The 23411-nt window shown below is 45.9% G+C and overlaps 2 protein-coding genes across 2 annotated transcripts; one reads left to right on the top strand and one right to left on the bottom strand.

Moving 5' to 3' along the window:
• Positions 1-256: 256 nt before the first annotated feature.
• Positions 257-12081, bottom strand: CD19 (CD19 molecule). The gene is made up of 14 exons (XM_053471346.1): positions 11873-12081; positions 11049-11285; positions 10237-10506; positions 9675-9782; positions 8613-8640; positions 8464-8525; positions 8265-8378; positions 5505-5543; positions 5273-5326; positions 4710-4748; positions 4575-4625; positions 3993-4070; positions 1615-1782; positions 257-621 (listed from the first exon to the last, which is right to left on the bottom strand). The coding sequence occupies exons 1-14, from the start codon at positions 11964-11966 to the stop codon at positions 566-568; spliced, it is 1398 nt and encodes a 465-aa protein (XP_053327321.1). The 5' UTR covers positions 11967-12081; the 3' UTR covers positions 257-565.
• Positions 12082-13977: 1896 nt separating this feature from the next.
• On the top strand, positions 13978-18109 carry RABEP2 (rabaptin, RAB GTPase binding effector protein 2). Its single transcript, XM_053471014.1, has 7 exons — positions 13978-14294; positions 14740-14998; positions 16482-16598; positions 16810-16908; positions 17382-17519; positions 17620-17758; positions 17964-18109. Exons 2-7 carry the CDS (start codon positions 14747-14749, stop codon positions 17990-17992), a joined length of 774 nt encoding a protein of 257 aa, XP_053326989.1. The 5' UTR covers positions 13978-14294; positions 14740-14746; the 3' UTR covers positions 17993-18109.
• The last annotated feature ends 5302 nt before the right edge of the window (positions 18110-23411 follow it).

Genomic DNA, 23411 nt, shown 5'->3' with positions numbered 1-23411 from the left:
CCAAGAAATATTTAACAGACTAACATCTTAATGGCAATATGCAGCCGACAGATATCTTGCAGAAATGCACTGCTATTACTGAGAGGGTGGTGGATAAGTGGAACATCCTCCCAGCAGAGGTGGTAGATGATAATACAGTGAGGGTATTAAACATGCATGGGATTGACGTAGGGCTCCTGAATCTAAAACCAGGGCATGTAAAGGGTGGGGCTTGTGACAAGAGGCGGGGTCAGGTTTAGTGGGGCGTGATGAATCCTTTCGTGGTTTCCTGATGATTTTATTGGCTGTTTTGCTTAATATAACAGTTTTATTACATAAAAAATACTATAAAACAATCAAACACAAAGTCATTTCGATTGGATGAACGGTGTATGGGAAATGGGTCCTGATTGGTCACTGATGAATTATCTCGTTATTCTCCCGGCGCTCGCTTGTATTAATCGGTCCGCCGGTTGCGTTGATTGGAAGCGGCTCGTGTTGGATGGATGTTACTCGAAGGACTCGCGGACAGCGTCACCCTGCGCGATACGCTGCACCAAACTGCGCAATAATCTGCAGATATCATTCACTCCGCGCCTGCAAATATCTTCTGCTTTTCAAAAGATAGATAGAAATCTCCGTCTGTCAGAAAGAAGGAGAAATATCAGCCGTCGCCGGGGGTTACCTGACGTTTTACTCTGCTCTTTCAGTACACAAAAAAATAAAGAAGCACAAGTGTTGGGAACGGGGAAAACCTTACAGTCTGCGGCATTAAACAACAATGCCCATCATCCTTTTGGACAACAGCATCGCATGTATCATGTTGGAGAACGAGGAGATTGTCAGCTCTTGTGACCATTTCTAGGACTTGCGGAACACAAGCCATGTAAACCTCAAATACACCTATACACCTGTCCCATATATATAGACATATATACATATATACTGTGTATGCCTGGTATATACTGTCTGTCTGGTATATACTGTCTGTCTGTCTGGTATATACTCTCTGTCTGTCTGTCTGTCTGGTATATACTGTCTGTCTGTCTGGTATATACTCTCTGTCTCTCTGTCTGTCTGGTATATACTGTCTGTCTGTCTGGTATATACTCTCTGTCTCTCTGTCTGTCTGGTATATACTGTCTGTCTGTCTGGTATATACTCGCTGTCTCTCTGTCTGGTATATACTCTCTGTCTCTGTCTGGTATATACTGTCTGTCTCTCTGTCTGTCTGGTATATACTCGCTGTCTCTCTGTCTGGTATATACTCTCTGTCTCTGTCTGGTATATACTGTCTGTCTCTCTGTCTGTCTGGTATATACTCTCTGTCTCTCTGTCTGTCTGGTATATACTGTCTGTCTGTCTGGTATATACTCTCTGTCTGTCTGTCTGTCTGGTATATACTCTCTGTCTGTCTGTCTGGTATATACTCTCTGTCTGTCTGTCTGTCTGGTATATACTCTCTGTCTGTCTGTCTGTCTGTCTGTCTGGTATATACTCTCTGTCTGTCTGGTATATACTCTCTGTCTGTCTGTCTGGTATATACTCTCTGTCTGTCTGTCTGGTATATACTGTCTGGACGTAGTGTTTGCTAGCCAGCTCTGGAACAGAGGGTAGGCTGAAGTCCGCACTCACCCTCCTGACGGAGCTTGTTGATTGGTTGGTATTGATCCACCAACAACTCAGTAGGTCCGTCAAAGAACACCTTCCCCCGGTTCTCTGTGGCTGCCGGTCTTTCCTTTCCATGAGTGGACTGGGAGTGAGGGTACGCGGGGGTCTGCATGTTCTCATAAGAATCTGTGTCTGCGGCACGAAATAAAATACACAATCAGCAGAATAACCCCCGTCTTCTGTGCCACGGTGGGTACCGGCAGGGGGATTATCAGGTATTATCGAGTATTATTATCGAGTATTATTATCGGGTATTATTAACAGGTATTATTATCAGGTATTATTATCGGGTATTATTATCGAGTATTATTATCGGGTATTATTAACAGGTATTATTATCAGGTATTATTATCGGGTATTATTATCGGGTATTATGGGGGTATTATTATCAGGTATTATTATCAGGTATTATTATCGGGTATTATTATCGGGTATTATTATCAGGTATTATTATCGAGTATTATTATCAGGTATTATTATCAGGTATTATTATCGGGTATTATTATCGGGTATTATTATCAGGTATTATTATCAGGTATTATTATCGGGTATTATTATCAGGTATTATTATCAGGTATTATTATCGGGTATTATTATCAGGTATTATTATCGGGTATTATTATCGGGTATTATTATCAGGTATTATTATCGAGTATTATTATCAGGTATTATTATCAGGTATTATTATCAGGTATTATTGGGTATTATTATCAGGTATTATTATCAGGTATTATTGGGTATTATTATCAGGTATTATTATCGGGTATTATTATCGGGTATTATTATCAGGTATTATTATCGGGTATTATTATCGGGTATTATTATCAGGTATTATTATCAGGTATTATTATCGGGTATTATTATCGGGTATTATTATCGGGTATTATTATCAGGTATTATTATCAGGTATTATTATCAGGTATTATTATCGGGTATTATTATCAGGTATTATTATCGGGTATTATTATCGGGTATTATTATCAGGTATTATTATCGAGTATTATTATCAGGTATTATTATCAGTATTATTATCAGGTATTATTGGGTATTATTATCAGGTATTATTATCAGGTATTATTGGGTATTATTATCAGGTATTATTATCGGGTATTATTATCGGGTATTATTATCAGGTATTATTATGGGGTATTATTATCGGGTATTATTATCAGGTATTATTATCAGGTATTATTATCGGGTATTATTATTGGGTATTATTATCGGGTATTATTATCAGGTATTATTATCGGGTATTATTATCAGGTATTATTATCAGGTATTATTATCGGGTATTATTATCAGGTATTATTATCGAGTATTATTATCAGGTATTATTGGGTATTATTATCAGGTATTATTATCGTGTATTATTATCTGGTATTATGGGGGTATTATTATCAGGTTTTATTATCGAGTATTATTATCGGGTATTATTATCAGGTATTATGGGGTATTATCAGGTATTAATATCAGGTATTATTATCAGGTATTATGGGGGTATTATTATCAGGTATTATTATTGGGTATTATTATCGGGTATTATTATCAGGTATTGTTATCGGGTATTATTATCGGGTATTATTATCTGGTATTATTATCAGGTATTATTATCAGGTATTATTATCGGGTATTATTATCAGGTATTATTATCGGGTATTATTATCTGGTATTATTATCAGGTATTATTATCAGGTATTATTATCGTGTATTATCGGGTATTATGGGGGTATTATTATCAGGTATTATTATCAGGTATTATCAGGTATTATTATCGAGTATTATTATGGAGTATTATTATTGAGTATTATTATCGGGTATTATTATCGGGTATTATGGGGGTATTATCAGGTATTAATATCAGGTATTATTATCAGGTATTATGGGGCTATTATCAGGTATTATGGGGGTATTATCAGGTATTATGGGGGTATTATCAGGGTATCGGTGATCGGTCTCTGCCCCCCCTGAGCGCAGCAGCCCGTGATCTGTGATTGCGTTGATTTGCTTTTCTTACATCATCTGCCTAGGAATGACAGCACTTTATCTGTGACGCTACTTCTGTAACTTTAGGTATAGGGGCCGCTATCTTATGTCACCGTGACATCATTAAACCAAAACTGAAAAGTAAAATGAAATATATTTTCGAACTAAAATTACCGGTAATTTTTTTTTTTTATAAAATATTTTGTTTCTCTCAGAATATTTCATTTTGCGGCGTGGAAATCGTCTATAAGAACCTCTGCTGGTCCTCAGAGAGCCGCTTCAAAAACCAACAAAAAACTAAAAGAATAAAAAAAAACCCAATAAGTAAAAAAGCCTCAGAAAGCGAAATATCTTCTCACCTTCCTCCCTCTCCTCACCCACGTGGTTGGTGTTTGGAGCGCGCATGGAACCCATCATGTCCTCGTATGACTGTGAACCTGAAACAGGGACCCGGAAGTTATCCAGCTGCCGCGACCCAGAGTGATCTGCCACACAGGGGTAACAGTTTAGGGAATGGGCCCCATGGGGAGCTGGCTGTTAGTCCGAGCTGATGAGGGCCGAGAAGACACAGCAAGGGCTCACGGATCTGATTCCAAGGAGAAGCAGACGAAGAAAGGAGACAGAAGGAAAAGAAGAGGCAAGAGAAGTGATGAAAAGGAGACAGGGACACGGAAGGAGACGGGGACACGGAAGGAGACGGGGACACGGAAGGAGACGGGGACACGGAAAGAGAAGGGTACACGGAAGGAGACGGGGACACGGAAGGAGACGGGGACACTGAAGCAGACAGCACAGACGGTACGGAGACCTTGAGAATATCGAAACCCCCGATTATAGGGGTTTAAGGTTTTAATTAATCAGGATAATACGGTAATAAATCCGAGGCGTAGGGTGAGTGATCCCTGAACGGAGTAAATTGATGGAAAGGCCTCGTTCGTTACCCTCTGATGTCTCCTTCATGGCTTCGCTTGCGTTTTCGTAGTGCTCTCCATCTAGAAAAGACAATGCGGTGAATGAGGAGCCGTCCGCATTCCGTGACATCCGTTCCTAGAAAGCTTCGGCTCGTATTCACGTACCTTCCACGTCCTCCCCGTCTGGGATCTCGTAGCAGCCGCCTGTTGGGGGACAGGAGCAGCGAGTCAGTGGAACGGCGAGGACGCACCGACCGGGGACCCCAACCACATGGAGACGTCCGAGGGGCAGCTTTACGTTTTAATTTAAAGGCGATAACGGAAAAACGAAATGATCGTCTCGCTTATCACTACAGCCGTGTCTGCCCCGTGAGGCGTCTCTTGGGAGGAAAAACTGCCCTTGAAACATTATCAGGGCAATAGAGCGCTACCGGTACGTAAGAAACACATAGAAACAGAACCTGCCGGCAGATCGGCCCCATCCGGCCCCCGTCTAGTCGCCCGTTTCTCCCGCTGTAAAGACTCAAACCTTAATCAGTCGTTGGTCTCGTCTTAGATTCAGGAGCCGTATGTCTATCCCATGCATGTTTAATACCCTCACTGTATTACCCTCTACCACCTCTGCTGGGAGGCTGTTCCACAGGGACCAAGGAAAGTATTAGGCAGACAGGATGGGCAGGTTCACTGCGTTTGCCCCCTTTTTTTCCTCCCCTCTATCCCTCTCTCACCATCAGAAATCTGGTCCTCGGCGGTTGCGTTTGGCTCCAGATATGAGGCTCCATCTGAAACGAGGCGAACTCGGTGAGCATATTATGAGAAATTCTGATTTTTTTTACAAAAAGGGAAGTGATTTCTTTTTTTGCCGAATGACTTCCTTTATTGATATTTTATTACCAGATTTCTGTTGAGACTCTGTGTCTCGCTCACGCTTTATAATCCGCGCGGCTCTCGGTAACTCACCCTGCGTGTTCTCCTCGTCCGCGATCTCGTAGTTATCTCCTGTTGGGTTCAGAGAAGTTCCAGATCAGAGGAAACCGAAACCGACAGAAAAACGTGAAAAAGAAATAGCTTTTCATTTCGTATCCGAATTTATAAAACTTTCCTCAAAAGCTGATAAAAATTGTGTCTGAAAAATGACTTTATAATGCACACGAGGTGAGCATGCCTCCCAACTGTCCTGCTTTGTGTGGGGCAGTCCCGATTTTGCCACAGGCAGGGATCAGTGTCGGAAGGAAGCTTCACTTTTGCATAGAGATGTTCCTCTCTGGCTCAGGGGCAGTTTTGCTCGTATTCCTGTCTGTTTTAAGTTAAAACCACAAACGTTTGGTTAATTTTCTGATGCGTGACTTCACCGCCAGAAGCAGAAGTGACATGAACGGTCTCTGCAGCGTGCGCCTCATGTATGGTCTGACGCCATCATGGCGTGTGCCGGCAGAGAACACCGCAGGCTATACAGGCCATAGATCTCTACCTGCCGGCTGCTCCGGGCGTAAATCAGAAAAGCGCAAAAATAAGACAATAATACTAATTACTAAGAGAAAAACATTCAGCTTTTAATTTCTATTATTAAAAATAAGTTTTCATAAATATCACTCTGTTTTCTTTGTTACCCCAGTTGTAGTTTTTGCCCCATAATATAATGTTTTCAGGCAGCTGCATATCAGCCGTTTGTATGATTCTCGCTCTGTTATCTGACCCCTGATCTACTAAACACCCCGACTCCTTATCATACTGCCTGGGGGGAACAATAGAATGGCTCAGTCTTAATCACCCCGCAAGACTCTCTGACTAATGGAAGTCTACGGAGGAACGGACTTCATTAGCATCGCCATAAAGCATCAGCTCAGTGTGGTGTTTGAGCCGGGAAAATAACCCAAAATATCACATGACTGACACCAACGGCAGCTCCAGGTCTGCAGTTTATCAGGGCAAAATGAGTTAAAACCAGGTTTTTGTAAATTCCGCCCAACATTACTGTATTCATCGCTGGGGGGTTATATTACTGTATACAGTGCTGGGGGGTTATATTACTGTATACAGCGCTGGGGGTTATATTACTGTATACAGTGCTGGGGGTTATATTACTGTATACAGCACTAGGGGTTATATTACTGTATACAGCGCTGGGGGTTATATTACTGTATACAGCGCTGGGGGTTATATTACTGTATACAGCGCTGGGGGTTATATTACTGTATACAGTGCTGGGGGGTTATATTACTGTATACAGCGCTGGGGGGTATATTACTGTATACAGCGCTGGGGGTTATATTACTGTATACAGCGCTGGGGGTTATATTACTGTATACAGTGCTGGGGGTTATATTACTGTATACAGCGCTGGGGGTTATATTACTGTATACAGCGCTGGGGGTTATATTACTGTATACAGTGCTGGGGGTTATATTACTGTATACAGCGCTGGGGGTTATATTAATGTATACAGCGCTGGGGGTTATATTACTGTATACAGCGCTGGGGGTTATATTACTGTATACACTGCTGGGGGTTATATTACTGTATACAGCGCTGGGGGTTATATTACTGTATACAGCGCTGGGGGGTTATATTACTGTATACAGCGCTGGGGGTTATATTACTGTATACAACGCTGGGGGGTTATATTACTGTATACAGTGCTGGGGGTTATATTACTGTATACAGCGCTGGGGGTTATATTACTGTATATAGCGCTGGGGGTTATTACTGTATACAGCGCTGGGGGTTATATTACTGTATACAGAGCTGGGGGTTATATTAATGTATACAGCGCTGGGGGTTATATTACTGTATACAGCGCTGGGGGTTATATTACTGTATACACTGCTGGGGGTTATATTACTGTATACAGCGCTGGGGGTTATATTACTGTATACAGCGCTGGGGGGTTATATTACTGTATACAGTGCTGGGGGGGTTATTACTGTATACAGCGCTGGGGGGTTATATTACTGTATACAGCGCTGGGGGGTTATATTACTGTATACAGCGCTGGGGGTTATATTACTGTATACAGCGCTGGGGGGGTTATATTACTGTATACAGCGCTGGGGGTTATATTACTGTATACAGCGCTGGGGGTTATTACTGTATACAGTGCTGGGGGTTATATTACTGTATACAGCGCTGGGGGTTATATTACTGTATACAGCGCTGGGGGTTATATTACTGTATACAGTGCTGGGGGTTATATTACTGTATACAGCGCTGGGGTTATATTACTGTATACAGCGCTGGGGGTTATATTACTGTATACAGCGCTGGGGGTTATATTACTGTATACAGTGCTGGGGGTTATATTACTGTATACAGCGCTGGGGTTATATTACTGTATACAGCGCTGGGGTTATATTACTGTATACAGCGCTGGGGTTATATTACTGTATACAGCGCTGGGGGGTATATTACTGTATACAGCGCTGGGGGTTATATTACTGTATACAGCGCTGGGGGGTTATATTACTGTATACAGCGCTGGGGGGTTATATTACTGTATACAGCGCTGGGGTTATATTACTGTATACAGCGTTGGGGGTTATTACTGATTGTTTTCCATGGGACTTCCCCTTAAGAATGTTTATGTTCTCCCCTACTTTCCCTTGTATGAGATACGCTTAGTGATGTCACCGCCAGCTGTGGGGTCTATAAGGGGCCACCAGACCCAACGGCGGGGTGACTGGGGGAGGTATATTGGTGATTATCGTATAGGTCATTCCTCACCCGAAGAGTTCTCCATGAAGGAGCTGCAGTCTGAGTAACATTCTTTACTCCTCCGTTTCAGGGAGATACCGGCGACGTTCTGGTAGGTGCCGTCCGCCGGCTTCCGCTCCGTGTCTGGAGGCAGAGATGGGGACAGCGGATGAGCAGAGACGTGACGGCTGCCGTGCGGATCCACGCGTTTTATGCGTCCTTTACTCACCTTGCATTTGGTTGGCTGCATTGGTGTATAGGTTCCTGGCCACGCTGCTGACCTTATAGAACCTGAAGACAAAGATTTGATATGAAAAACCCTAAAAATGGAAAACAAAAAAACCCAAAAATACATAAAGCCAGCAGAGAAGGGGTTACCTGGCCACGGGCTGCTGCTTCGATTTTCCTGCCGTGAGACAAATAACGGTACAGTTTAGGAGACGTGGATCTGGATACAGAATGTTATACCGTATAACGCACAAGACACACAATGGCCACGTGGCACGGACTACATACAAGACACATGTACGCTTTAACACGGAGAGCTTATCCTGTTCACGTGTGATGACCATGGCTAGTAGAGCCCCAAAAAAGGCACACAGAGTGGACCTCAGTGGAGCCACCATGATTACTGGACTCACTTTCCCCGCCAAACGGATGGATCTCACATATTGCTAAGCGGCAGCATGTAAGACGTACATACGTGTATCTGGTTGACGTGTCTGTGGTGGTCAAGGGGCAAAGGAAACCCACTGTGGATAAAAATACATTTGCCCAGAACATGGGAGTCTCCAAGCCCGTCGGACACAACCCATTGTGAGCATCTCAAAAGACCAAGTCTTCCTGCACAGAACACGTCGAGTTTTGTGACCGGGGAGGAAAATCTTCCTGGTGTTTAGGGCACGCAGAGCCGCACTCTCACTCGGCACGGCGGCCGCGCACTAAAGGATGGGATCGGCTGCAAAAAATGGCCATAAAGATACGTGGGAGGCTCCACCAGGCACCATCCCAACGGCCATTTGGCACCAGTATGGCACGCTTTGGCACCAGTATGGCACACTTTGGCATGGCCTATTCACACCGACCCGTGGGATCCAACAGGGGCCAAAAGCCGTCAAATCGTCAATACAAGAAAAAAATCTCCTGTAGTAAAACTTAACCCCTTCCAAGTCCCTCCTGAATGCCTGCAGCGATACAAAGTACATAATAAGCTTTTGAACCTCAAAGCCACGCACTTCATATTAACCCCCCTGACAGGGTAGAGGATACTTAGTATCGAGCGGCCACTTGGTTTCTTAGCCATCTATCTCGGGCCATGACGGGATTATTATCGGCATTCTCTTTCCTTTAACCCTTTTGATGGATAATCCATAGAAACACACAGCAGACGCACGCCACCATAACGCCACGAATACATGTGACATGAGATATTCCACGCACCGCGTCTCGTGCACACGAAGAAGCTCATCACGGCTCCGCAGAATGCTAAGTAACTCAGAGCCACAGCCACGATGATCCAATATCTCTCGCTGAAAAACATCTCCAAACCTGTCGGGGAAGAAATTGAAGAGCATTTGTTGAGTGTTTAGCGAGTGAACATTTCCCAAAAGAAACGATGGACTGTGTTCCTAAAGAACAATAAGAGGGCAGAAAACTAAATGTGGAGTAGTCACCATGGAAACCAATGGAATGTTTTTACTGATCCCCCCTCATATTCTGGGCTTCGCACCAACATATTGCTCTTAAAATCTGTGCCGTGGTATAAGGGTAGCTCAGGGAACACGCGGAGAACTATGGTGGGGTGTGAGTAGCGAGTATGAGTGTTGTGGAGGAACCCATGAATTTGGGGGAAAACTCCACCAATTTGTGGCAGCTTTATCCAGTGGGTAGTGAGAGTTTCCCCCAGGGGCGACCATTAAAAGAGGCCCTAGACAAATAAAAAAATATTCCAGGGAACTGGAGGTTGGGCACCCCTGGTGAGGCTGCAGCTCCAGAGCTTCACCTGTCCTCTGTGTCACAACCAGCCGCACGGAGCTATTCAATCCATTTTGATGGCAGTGGTAGACCCCGGCGTCTTCGGGGGTGACAGAGGTGATTAACAGATACGTCTCGCTCCCCACCAGCGTTACGTGGCTACGGCTGGCCCCTCGTCCTCTTCTTTCCTCCAGAATCACCTGGCCACCTCGGTACCAGGACAGATGGGTCCAATTCCGAGGAGCTTCACATGAAAGCAGAGTCTCATTTTCAGGGTCAACACCCAAGTTCTGCACGCCTGAAACGAGAAGGAGACAATTGGGGTGAACGTTCCTGGGTCTATCAGAGGATCTCCCCAACCTGTGTTTTACTAAAAGGGACAGCAGGACAGTGCCCATGAAAACCAGGACACTTGGGAGATATGGTAATATGGCATAATAGAAGGGGTTACAGAAAGAGCTATATAGACTAAGTAGTTATAGAAGTTATAGGGAGGGTTATTTGGAGTAACAAAGGGGGTTATAGAGAGGTTTATATGCAGTAATAGGAGGGGTTATAGGGAGGTTTATATGCAGTAATAGGAGGGGTTATAGGGAGGTTTATATGCAGTAATAGGGGGTTATAGAGAGGTTTATATGCAGTAATAGGAGGGGTTATAGGGAGGGTTATATGCAGTAATAGGAGGGGTTATAGGGAGGTTTATATGCAGTAATAGGAGGGGTTATAGGGAGGGTTATATGCAGTAATAGGGGGTTATAGGGAGGTTTATATGCAGTAATAGGGGGTTATAAGGAATGGAGGGGTAATACGTGGATTTGCTCGCGAACTCTACGCCGTTACCTGTCCTCTGGACTCTCGTGATGACATAATTTTCCGTTTTATTGTCTACTGAGCAGGAGTAACTCCCAGAATCCTCCCGGCTCGCCTGTTTGATGACCATGAGCGACGAGGAATGAAATTCCAAGCCTTCTGATGTTACCGTCAGAGCTCCCCGCGTGTCATTCTCAGCCTCCTCCATTAGCCATCGTAGTGTAAAAGGTGGCGGTGGCGCGCTGCCACAGGGCAATAAGGCATTACCTAGCAAAAGAGGAAGAAATAAAATGCGTGTATCAGCAGCGCCAACCACCGGTATTATCACGGATTAAAGAATACCGGCGTACAGCACCGCGTTCTGGAAACGTAAGAGGATGAGCAAAATGATAGGTTGCAAAGATAGGGACAACGCAGAGTACACTGCCATTAACTAGACAGGGACTGCAGAGCCCGCTAAAGGACTGTCCAGCCGGAGTACATTTGGATTGACTCGGCAGGAGGCCAGATTTTAAGGGCAGTTGATTCTAAAATCTTAAAGCAAGGAAAGGAGGAGAAATGTTTGAAGAAGAGACCGGAATCTAACACTAGAGGGTCAGAGGCTGAGATGGAATGGAAGGTATTTTTACTTTACTGAGAGAGTGGTGGATAAGTGGAACAGCCTCCCAGCAGAAGTGGTAGGGGGTAATACAGTGAGGGTATTAAACATGCATGGGATAGGCAACGTTCTATAAATAGTTAAAGGAGAGAGTGCTCAGCACAGAGAACACTTGCAGACACCGGAACACATGCAGAAAGCAGAGCACAGTGCAGGGCAGACTATCAGTCAGTGGACGGGGTATAATATGCCCTACCTGCAGCAGGTACGGTGATGTTGCCTCTGTCCTCCGGCAGATGGGTTGAGACGGGGCAGCAAGTACAGAGAATGAGAAGCCACAGCGGCATCATCCACTGCCCCGGGGGTGAGTGAGCGGCACGCTGCACAGCGGAGGGGACTGCGCATGGGACTCACCGGACCGTACACTTCTCAGAACCCGCTCCCCTGGGAGAGCTGAGCGCAGCTGCCGAGTGGGTGCGAGGAAGAGGAGGAGCGTCCGAACCCCTCGGCCTCCATCCTGCATCTCCTATAAAGCAGAACCAAGAAGGGGAACCGCTCGTGAAAACAGGAAAAAGAACCGCAGGACCCTCACACTCCTTGAGAGTCACACGGAGCAGCCGGCTGGTGTATGAGAAGTCAAAATGACCAGCACGGATAAAGTGCTGCCCTGCAGTATGGAGGATGTATAACTCATTGGTTCATTTCCATGAGTCTATACAGCCTGCATACTACATGGCAGCGCTTTACCTGCGGTGGTCATCAAAGCACATACGTGTTCCGGAAAATATGGGCGATGGGGTCACCCCACTCAACAGCATTTTAAAGACTTAGTGAGTCGGAGGGCACCGCGCTCCAGATCATTTCATAGCAGAGACTGTACTGGTTTTCAGTGGGTTGCACACAGTCTGGTGGCTGGGATTGTACTGGTTTTCAGTGGGTTGCACACAGACTGGTGGCTGGGATTGTACTGGTTTTCAGTGGGTTGCACACAGTCTGGTGGCTGGGATTGTACTGGTTTTCAGTGGGTTGCACACAGTCTGGTGGCTGGGGTTGTACTGGTTTTCAGTGGGTTGCACACAGTCTGGTGGCTGGGATTGTACTGGTTTTCAGTGGGTTGCACACAGTCTGGTGGCTGGGGTTGTACTGGTTTTCAGTGGGTTGCACACAGTCTGGTGGCTGGCATTGTACTGGTTTCCAGTGGGTCGCACACAGTCTGGTGGCTGGGGTTGTACTGGTTTTCAGTGGGTCGCACACAGCCTGGTGGCTGGGGTTGTACTGGTTTCCAGTGGGTCGCACACAGTCTGGTGGCTGGGATTGTACTGGTTTCCAGTGGGTCGCACACAGTCTGGTGGCCGGGGTTGTACTGGTTTTCAGTGGGTTGCACACAGTCTGGTGGCTGGGATTGTACTGGTTTTCAGGGGGTTGCACACAGTCTGGTGGCTGGGATTGTACTGGTTTCCAGTGGGCTCTACACAGTGTGGCGGCCGGTTCTGCATTAGGGTTCTCGTTACCATCGGTGAAACTTGTGCTGCTCGGTGACATCCAGATGTCTTCACCATGCCGAGTAACCCGAGTGTGAAGGTCTTTCCTCTTTAACCTCCCATGAGCGGCTGCTTCCTGTTGATATTTCTGGGTAAAGGATGTTTGCGGCTGATCTGCTCAGGAGAGCTCTGAGCGGCCATGTTTAAATCCCTTGGGCCTGTCGACTCACCCAAGCAGCCCTCCCCTACTTTCTCTCCTCCCGCTCAACCACAAAATAGATTGTAAGCTCCCAGAATCAGTGCCATCTTCTCCTTCTGTATCAGTCTGTTAATGATATTTAAATTGCCTCATTTATTCTCACTGTACCCTTATTGCAACAGCTCTACGGAATCTGCTAGAGCTCTATAAAAAAATTTACTGTAAGGAAGGCCTTCTTAGACATGGACGCCATATTGGATGTGGAACCATGGTGTTATGCCGGAGGATGATGGATGGGAAGTAGGTGGATCCTAAACATGTGGGCAGGGTCCAGGTGTTATGTGGGTGGAGTCTGGCTATTATTTAGGTGGTCCAGAGATGTAAGCGGAACCCAAGTGAAGCCATGATTTTGAGGCCTATCTCCAGGCTGGTGTCCTGAATGCAGGTCAGCAGCCTATGTACTTAACTCTTATACCAAGCCTATGCAAACAACACAATGGCTGCCATTAATGTTTCTGACACACACTACAGCTGTGACCAGCCATAGGCCTTCTCTATTGACAACTCTCAGCATCCTCAGCCTCGCAGCTGGAACTGCGCTTATGGAGTAACTCACATGGCCTCCAGATTTTGTTATCTGTTGCTAACTGATGTCTAAGTTTTTTCTATGTTGGTTAATAAAACACAGACGGCTCGCCCATCTTCTCAATGACAAAGCACACATCCTCCTGAGCGCGGGAAGAGGCCCCGTGACAGGAAACGACGCGCGTCCCTGACTAGGATCCGTCTGCGAAAACAGGCCGAGCCGTGACGAAGATTGCCGATCAGTGAAAGACTGACGCTTCCGAGCCGTGACGGAGATTGCCGAGCGGATACGGAAACGTGTCCCACGCGGATGCGGGTTTGCGGTGATTCATAAGGACACAGAAGTTGGGGAAGAAAATAGAGGAATCGGACAAATCCCAAAAAAGTGAAAAAACAAAGAAAGACTCGCCCAGGTAGTTATGGTAACCCGCTTTCCGTACTTACACGGTTGTTTTTGCGGCTGCTCCTTGCATTCTTGCAAATGATGGGCCATTACCGGGACAAAACGTATGGACGCTGCTAAAACATGTATGTTGCATAGTACATGCCACTGCGTACTTTTAACCCCACGAGAGCCCGGGTAAAGTGCATGCTAAGCTGCACCAGCTGGCACTCAAATGGTTAATTTCTTGTTTTAGAGTCTCGCAGCTCATCCGGCTCTGAAACAGTTAACCCAGAATTCATATTTTGGGAATAATTTGATTAAAACTCTAATTTGACTTTAACCATCAGAGTGCCAGACGGTTACTTTTTATCTAGTATTGGCTAATAATAAATAATAATTAATAATAATAAATAATATATAATATTTTGCTTCCGTTTATGAAATGCTTATTTTGTCGCTCCCCCCCCCCACAGCTCCGCTATGGCCCAGCCGGACGAGGCTAGCCTGCTGCCGGGGGCTCTTGCCGCCTGCCCGGATAGTCCCGGCGATGACCCTGAGCTGTCCATGGCGGCCGAAGCCTTCGCCCGGGGCTATGACTGTGTCTCCATTTCTTCCTTCTCCAGTGATAGAAAGGTTCAGGAGGATACGGCATCCTTGGTTTCCACGGCAACCCTAGTGCCCGAGTGCATCTACCTCCCACCGGCGGGGTACCAACTGCTGTCAGATCAGGAGGTAATTAGAGGGGTGACCCGCACACGGCTTGGGCACCGCATGCGGGTGATGAACCATGCAGATTCTGGTGCAAAGATTTGGCCCGTTTTACCCCGTTGCCATGGCGGAAACGGCACCAGAATCACCTTTTATACACGATCCCCAACATACCTTAACATGTCCCCGTATCCTTATCATGGCGATCCCCGGTTACAGCATTAACACCAGTGGATGCTCTCTGGGGTCTTATTCACTAAGTTTGCTTTGCTATTCTAAGTGCTGACACATGCAGGTTTTAACCATACAGTATCCAGGACATCTCACTGATTTAACTAATACAGGATACGTGGCCAGCCTAGCTCTTCCTACAGCAGAACGTGCACCACTACTTCTACAGCGCTGCGGAATATGATGGCGCTATATAGATCAATAATACACATTGTACAACGCTGCGGAGTATGATGGTGCTATATTAATCTAAGACGAGACCAACGACTGATTAAGGTTTGAGTCTTTACAGCAGGAGACGTGTGCGACAAGACGGGGGCCGGATGGGGCCGATCTGCCGGCAGGTTCTGTCTTTCTATAATAGGGCTGCTGTGAAAACGTCTCATTTCGGGTTTTCTCATACACCAAGTGCTGATTTTTTTAATTAACCCTTTAACCCCCTGAATTCTATAGCGCGGTTTCATCGGTTCTCGAGGACCGTAACGTCCCTGAAAAGCACTCTGTTCTCCCGGATTGAGCGCCGGAGGAAGCATTGTTCTGCCGAGGGGCGCGCCGTTTAAACAAAGAGCAGGAAATCACCGCCGTGCCAGTTGGCCGACATCACGAATTCAACAGGAAGCTCCGACACGTAGAGATGTAATCAATCAGGACGGGGGGCAGCAGCAAAAAAGTTACTTTAATGCGCATGAGAGGTCCCTTTAAATTACTGTCACCCCCTGCTTGTATTTGCCCCCCCCCACATCCCAGCTGATGTGTCAGTCTCTCTATATGGGAATTAATTACCCCCCAGTCACCACCAGCTCGGCAAACATGGCAGCCAACGACCAACCCCCCCGTTCCTGGTGTCGATCGCCAAGCAGCCAATCAGCGGCAACGGAGTGCGTGTTAAATTACTCACAAAGTAGTTTAAAGCATTCTTTTTAAAAAGCAGTTGGATCTGGAGGTTGCGTTGGTAGATCCCGGACCCCGGTGACTTTAAAGGGGCCGTAAAACAAAAAATATATATTTCCAGTTCCTTCAGAGATAGAACGTTTCCTTTCAAACAAATAGCTTTGAAATATATATATTTTTGATTGATGCGTAAAAGTTGGGAATGACGTGGCAATGATTTGCCGGCTTTAAGACGTCGGGATGAGGGCTGTGTGTAAAACGCGTCGGACATCCTTACCCCTCCGGGCTGCCGCAGGGCGTTACGATAGGAATCAGTACCACGTTTATCGTCCGGCTTTAGAAAGGGATCCATATGTTGTTGTTGTTTTTTTTTGGTTTTTCGCAGCTTGCGCAGCAGAAGTTGGCTCTGCAGAGCAGCAATGAGCGGCTGGAGAACGTCATGCGCGAAAAGGAAGCTCTGCGGGAAGCTCTGCGATGCAGCTCTGAGGACTGCGCTAACCAGGTGAGTGCTCACTCCCCTTTATTGCCCTGTAATGTGTGTATATATATATATATATATATTATATATAGGCTCCCTGGACTTTTTTGTAGCTTTTCTCCAGGTGGGTTTTAAGCCGGCCTGGAGAAGAGCTGCGCCCCCCGGTGGCCACCGATTGACCCCCCCCGTTCCGTGCGTATCGTTAAAGGCATGTATTATACATGTTTCCCTGCAGGTCACGCTGCTGCTGGATCAGATCAAGAACTCAGAAGAACTTTTGGCCGCTCTGCAGAGGAACTTGTCTGACGCCCAACAGAAGACAACCCGGCAAATGGTGAGTGGGATCCGGCGCTGAGATAGGAGCGTGAGTGAGGAGCGGGTGGTCTGTGAGCGGCTCTCTTTCGCAGCCGACTCCGGCGTGGCCAGGTCCAAAACCCACTTCTTATCTGCAATGCGTGGTTACCAAAAACTCATCAATACTGTGTAATATCCAAAAAATAACCGCGGCCGGCCATATATATCAAGAGCAACATCGCATCGGTTGCTACAGTGATTGCTCCACATTTAGAACTTCGTCTGACCACCACTGGAAGCATCTGAAGGTTTTGCCATTTTGGGGCAAAAGGAGTTTCGTTATTTTTAAGCATTTAATTTTTTTTTGCCCATTTCCACATCTTTTTCTAAATCGCTGACCTGCTCGAGAGTGCTGAGCAACGGCTCCGTCCAGCGCCGGCCCGAGCCTTTATTTTCTTATCCGTCCGTCTCTCATTTTTTTTTTTGGGTTCTGGACACTTTTCCGCCACTCAGGCGGCGCTGACGGCATCCTTCAGGCGCTTGTTCCAGGAGGCGAACGTCCTCAACGAAGAGAACGAAAAGCTGAGAGCCGTCGGCGGCTCGACACCCCCCGGGACCCCGACTCCGGCAGCGCAGACGTCCTCGGTGCAGGTACCCCATTCCCACCGACCCCTTCTATCTCTGCTTTTCGTCGGCGCTCGCTGCGGAAGCAGGGCTGGCGGGATGCGTAATGATACATCTCTCCCCGCAGAGGGCAGCGCAGCACAGGCAGGAACGGCTGTGTATAGAGGTCGTTACTCTACAGGAGGAGCTGAACTCGGAGACGGCTGCCAAGCAGGACCTGGAGGAGCAGCTCAGGAGAGACAAGGAAAATCACAATGAGGAAAGGGGTTAGTCTCAATCACGGGACGGAGGAGGTCATGCATGGGGGAGAGAGGGAGCCTAAAAGGGATGAAAGTTTATAGACTCACACTAAACCATGGAGAGGCTACTAGCGAGTGGAGGAGGCTTGGAGTGGAGTGAGACTACAATGTAAAATCTTTTTTCTGTTTTTTTTTTTTCCTTCTACCAATCTGTGACATCATCGGACCGCAGAGATCATGGAAGGTAACGTATTTTGTTGACTCGTTGAATACGATGTATCCAGGGAGCACGTGGCGGCGCAATGACGTTCTAATGCTAACGGCTCCCTGTTTGGGATTGCGTGATCAGTGGTTAATGAGGGTCTTTAAAAAAAAAAAAAAAAAAAAAAAAAAAAGAATTATATATTTTATGTTCTTACAGCAACTCTCTCCAGTCTCAGAACAGAGATGGAGAGGATGCAGCAGGAGAGGAAGCAGGTGAGTTACTGATGGGACGTGGATCGGCCATGAACACGGTTTTCTTTTTAATAAATAATGATAGTTTGGTGGATAAAAATGCAATTTCTTGCTGTGCCCTTCTTTCCTGTATTTTGGGGATTTTTCTGTCTGTTTTCTGACTGGATGGGCCTACTGGTTCTTATCTGCCGTCACTTTCTATGTTTATGTTTTTCTCATCAGGCACTCATTTCTTTTCCTTTTCATTGCTTTATCCCAGTGGTATTTTTTTGTAGCTCTCTCATTTTCATGTGTGTGTCTTCTTTTTTCTCCTTAATTTTAATGTATATATTTTTTTCTTCGTTTCTCTTCTGTCTGCGCCGGTCTCCTCTCCCAGATAGAGTTACAGCTTCAGGACTCGGAAATCCAGGTCCAGAAGCTGTGGGAGTCTCTCACAGACCAGGAGAAGCTCCTCCGAGCGGAGCAGGAGGAGAAGGTATCTCACGGCCCCCCCATTACGGCCTCATATCTCCGATGGCGGTGCGCGGTCGCCTTTTCTTCTGTAATTCCGATCTCTCTTTCTAGGCTTCTCTCCAGGAGACATTAAAGGAAGAAAGAAAGAAGACTTCCAGGCTGCAGGTGGAATTAGGGACCAGCGAGGAGGTGCAGAGGGACTTCGTCCGCCTGTCACAATCACTGCAGGTAAAGGCGACCCCAGTTACAGACCTCTGTGGTCCTTTGCGTGGTTTTCGCGAACCGTTTTCATCTCTTCCGTTTCTGCATGGCTTCCTCGGACCCCGGCCCAGTGACCTGGTGCTTGTCGCAGCTCTCTGATTATTTGTCACCCGTGTATTTTATGTTTCACGTCTGTACTAATAGTTGCGTGTCCTCTCGTCTCCGGCTCGCAGGTCAGCTTGGAGAGGATACGGCAGGCCAAGTCTCTGAAGGATGTGCAAGACATCTTGGAGGGCACTCGGTTTACCGACGTTAACCAGCTCAACGTCACCTGAATGCCGCCAGACCAAGTAGACTCTGGACTGCTGCCACACTAGTGATCTGTATATATTGTATATACTGACCGATATATGAACCCCGGTGCTAATATTGTATAGAGATCTGTGAGAATGTAACACTACGGGGAGCTCGCGGGAGGTATAGCCCTGGGGGTACTCCGTGAGGAGCCCATGAAGTTGTAAGCAAGGTGAGTGGAGCTTTGGTGGCAGTCAGTGATGGGAGTGGAGCTTCGGGGCTGCTCCGTGTCAGTGAGGCTTTTTAGATTGGTGTTTGAAGCGGGATCACGAGACCGATGAGGCTTTACATTTCAAAGGATAAAACACTTCTAGATGGGGTTAGACGTATAAAAAGCTTTAGAACGCTGGTTCACATCACATTAAAGAGGGACAATGCCCAAACCGTTCTCTCGGAGTGAGACTTCTGCCTCCTGAATGCATGGCAGCCATGAGCGCCCTTCCAAATGGACCCCTCGGCATACCAAAGAGACAGAAGAACGTGGCCAGACAGCCATCATTGGCGCGGAACCTTCATTACTCGTCTAAACGCTGCGCTTTATTAAAATCATACATTGTATCTCATTATTGGTGTTTGTTTCTGGTGTTAACTGTGGAAAAAGCAAAATAAAGTGTGTGGGGGGGCCATACACAAAGGGTTAGCTATACATCATACGGGGCCGGTTCAGAGTTCATCTAAAAGCTCAAGGACTTTCTGCCTCGTACGCAACTTTCAAAACCTGTCCCAAAAACCCACCTGTTCAGGGAAGTGACAGCATTCCTTCCCATCACTCCCAGCCATTATCATAATCATCTGAATAATCAACAGCTTCAACTCATCATCGCAACCAGACCAACTCATCCCATCCAAGCCTTCCTCTCCTATTGTCTCCCTTCCTCCTCAACCACCGACTAGATTGTAAGCTCCCAGGAGCCGGGCCCTCTTCTACTTTGCACCAGTTTGTTATTGTATGTCTTTCTAAACCGTTCTTCTCACTGTAACAGCGCTGCGGAACCCGCCGGCGCTTTATAAATAAATGTAATGTAATAAGTAAAATAACCCCAGCGCTGTATATAGTAATATAACCCCCAGCGCTGTATACAGTAATATAACCCCAGCGCTGTATACAGTAATATACCCCCAGCGCTGTATACAGTAATATAACCCCCAGCGCTGTATACAGTAATATAACCCCAGCGCTGTATACAGTAATATACCCCCAGCGCTGTATACAGTAATATAACCCCCAGCGCTGTATACAGTAATATAACCCCAGCGCTGTATACAGTAATATACCCCCAGCGCTGTATACAGTAATATAACCCCCAGCGCTGTATACAGTAATATAACCCCCAGCGCCGTATACAGTAATATAACCCCCAGCGCCGTATACAGTAATATAACCCCCAGCGCTGTATACAGTAATATAACCCCCAGCACTGTATACAGTAATATAACACCCAGAGCTGTATACAGTAATATAACCCCCAGCGCTGTATACAGTAATATAACCCCCAGAGCTGTATACAGTAATATAACCCCCAGCGCTGTATACAGTAATATAACCCCCCAGCACTGTATACAGTAATATAACCCCCCAGCGCTGTATACAGTAATATAACCCCCAGCACTGTATACAGTAATATAACCCCCCAGCGCTGTATACAGTAATATAACCCCCCAGCGCTGTATACAGTAATATAACCCCCCAGCGCTGTATACAGTAATATAACCCCCAGCACTGTATACAGTAATATAACCCCCCAGCGCTGTATACAGTAATATAACCCCCCGCGCTGTATACAGTAATATAACCCCCAGCGCTGTATACAGTAATATAACCTCCCCGCTGTATACAATAATAATAATATAACCCCCAGTGCTGTATACAGTAATATAACCCCCCAGCGCTGTATTACTGTATACAGCACTGGGGGTTATATTATTATTATTGTATACAGCGGGGAGGTTATATTACTGTATACAGCGCTGGGGGTTATATTACTGTATACAGTATACAGTAATAATGCCCAGCGCTGTATACAGTAATATAACTCCCAGCGCTGTATACAGTAATATAACCCCCCAGCACTGTATACAGTAATATAACCCCCAGCGCTGTATACAGTAATATAACCCCCCAGCGCTGTATACAGTAATATAACCCCCCAGCGCTGTATACAGTAATATAACCCCCAGCGCTGTATACAGTAATATAACCCCCAGCACTGTATACAGTAATATAACCCCCAGCGCTGTATACAGTAATATAATCCCCAGCGCTGTATACAGTAATATAACCCCCAGCGCTGTATACAGTAATATAACCCCCAGCGCTGTATACAGTAATATAATCCCCAGCGCTGTATACAGTAATATAACCCCCAGCGCTGTATACAGTAATATAACCTCCCCGCTGTATACAATAATAATAATATAACCCCCAGCGCTGTATACAGTAATATAACCCCCCAGCGCTGTATACAGTAATATAACCTCCCCGCTGTATACAGTAATATAACCCCCAGCGCTGTATACAGTAATATAACCCCCCAGCGCCGTATACAGTAATATAAACCACAGCGCTGTATACAGTAATATAACCCACAGCGCTGTATACAGTAATATAACCCCCAGCGCTGTATACAGTAATGTAACCCCCCAGCGCTGTATACAGTAATATAACCCCCAGCGCTGTATACAGTAATATAACCCCCAGCGCTGTATACAGTAATATAACCCCCCAGCACTGTATACAGTAATATAACCCCCAGCGCTGTATACAGTAATATAACCCCCAGCGCTGTATACAGTAATATAACCCCCAGCGCTGTATACAGTAATATAACCCCCCAGCGCTATATACAGTAATATAACCCCCAGCGCTGTATACAGTAATATACCCCCCAGCGCTGTATACAGTAATATAACCCCCCAGCGCTGTATACAGTAATATAACCCCAGCGCTGTATACAGTAATATAACCCCCAGCGCTGTATACAGTAATATAACCCCAAGCGCTGTATACAGTAATATATCCCCCCGGCGCTGTATACAGTAATATAACCCCCAGCGCTGTATACAGTAATATAACCCCCCAGCACTGTATACAGTAATATAACACCCCAGCACTGTATACAGTAATATAACCCCCCCAGCGCTATATACAGTAATATATCCCCCCGGCGCTGTATACAGTAATATAACACCCAGAGCTGTATACAGTAATATAACCCCCAGCGCTGTATACAGTAATATAACCCCCAGCACTGTATACAGTAATATAACCCCCCAGCGCTGTATACAGTAATATAACCCCCCAGCGCTGTATACAGTAATATAACCCCCAGCACTGTATACAGTAATATAACCCCCGCGCTGTATACAGTAATATAACCCCCCGCGCTGTATACAGTAATATAACCCCCAGCGCTGTATACAGTAATATAACCTCCCCGCTGTATACCATAATAATAATATAACCCCCAGTGCTGTATACAGTAATATAACCCCCAGCGCTGTATACAGTAATATAACCCCCAGCGCTGTATACAGTAATATAACCTCCCCGCTGTATACAATAATAATAATATAACCCCCAGCGCTGTATACAGTAATATAACCCCCAGCGCTGTATACAGTAATATAACCCCCAGCGCTGTATACAGTAATATAACCTCCCCGCTGTATACAATAATAATAATATAACCCCCAGCGCTGTATACAGTAATATAACCCCCCAGCGCTGTATACAGTAATATAACCTCCCCGCTGTATACAGTAATATAACCCCCAGCGCTGTATACAGTAATATAACCCCCCAGCGCCGTATACAGTAATATAACCCCCCAGCGCTGTATACAGTAATATAACCTCCCCGCTGTATACAATAATAATAATATAACCCCCAGTGCTGTATACAGTAATATAACCCACAGCGCTGTATACAGTAATATAACCCCCAGCGCTGTATACAGTAATATAACCCCCAGCGCTGTATACAGTAATGTAACCCCCCAGCGCTGTATACAGTAATATAACCCCCAGCGCTGTATACAGTAATATAACCCCCAGCGCTGTATACAGTAATATAACCCCCCAGCACTGTATACAGTAATATAACACCCAGAGCTGTATACAGTAATATAACCCCCAGCGCTGTATACAGTAATATAACCCCCAGCGCTGTATACAGTAATATAACCCCCCAGCGCTATATACAGTAATATATCCCCCC

Source organism: Spea bombifrons, chromosome 7 (assembly GCF_027358695.1).
Source record: "Spea bombifrons isolate aSpeBom1 chromosome 7, aSpeBom1.2.pri, whole genome shotgun sequence".
In the NCBI taxonomy this organism is placed as follows: Eukaryota; Metazoa; Chordata; class Amphibia; order Anura; family Pelobatidae; genus Spea; species Spea bombifrons.
The sequence above is the reverse complement of the archived record's forward strand: the minus strand, read 5'-3'. Positions and strand labels throughout refer to the sequence as shown.

Excerpts from the sequence above, each read along its gene's own strand:
- CD19 (XM_053471346.1), bottom strand. The coding sequence starts at position 11,966 with ATGATGCCGCTGTGGCTTCTCATTCTCTGTACTTGCTGCCCCGTCTCA. Across the intron at positions 9,783-10,236 it reads GGTTGTGACACAGAGGACAG|GTTTGGAGATGTTTTTCAGC; the intron begins GTGAAGCTCTGG and ends CTTCCCCGACAG. Across the intron at positions 8,641-9,674 it reads CTTCGTGTGCACGAGACGCG|GAAAATCGAAGCAGCAGCCC; the intron begins GTGCGTGGAATA and ends GTCTCACGGCAG.
- RABEP2 (XM_053471014.1), top strand. The coding sequence starts at position 14,747 with ATGGCCCAGCCGGACGAGGCTAGCCTGCTGCCGGGGGCTCTTGCCGCC. Across the intron at positions 16,599-16,809 it reads CTGAGGACTGCGCTAACCAG|GTCACGCTGCTGCTGGATCA; the intron begins GTGAGTGCTCAC and ends GTTTCCCTGCAG. Across the intron at positions 17,520-17,619 it reads CGCAGACGTCCTCGGTGCAG|AGGGCAGCGCAGCACAGGCA; the intron begins GTACCCCATTCC and ends CTCTCCCCGCAG.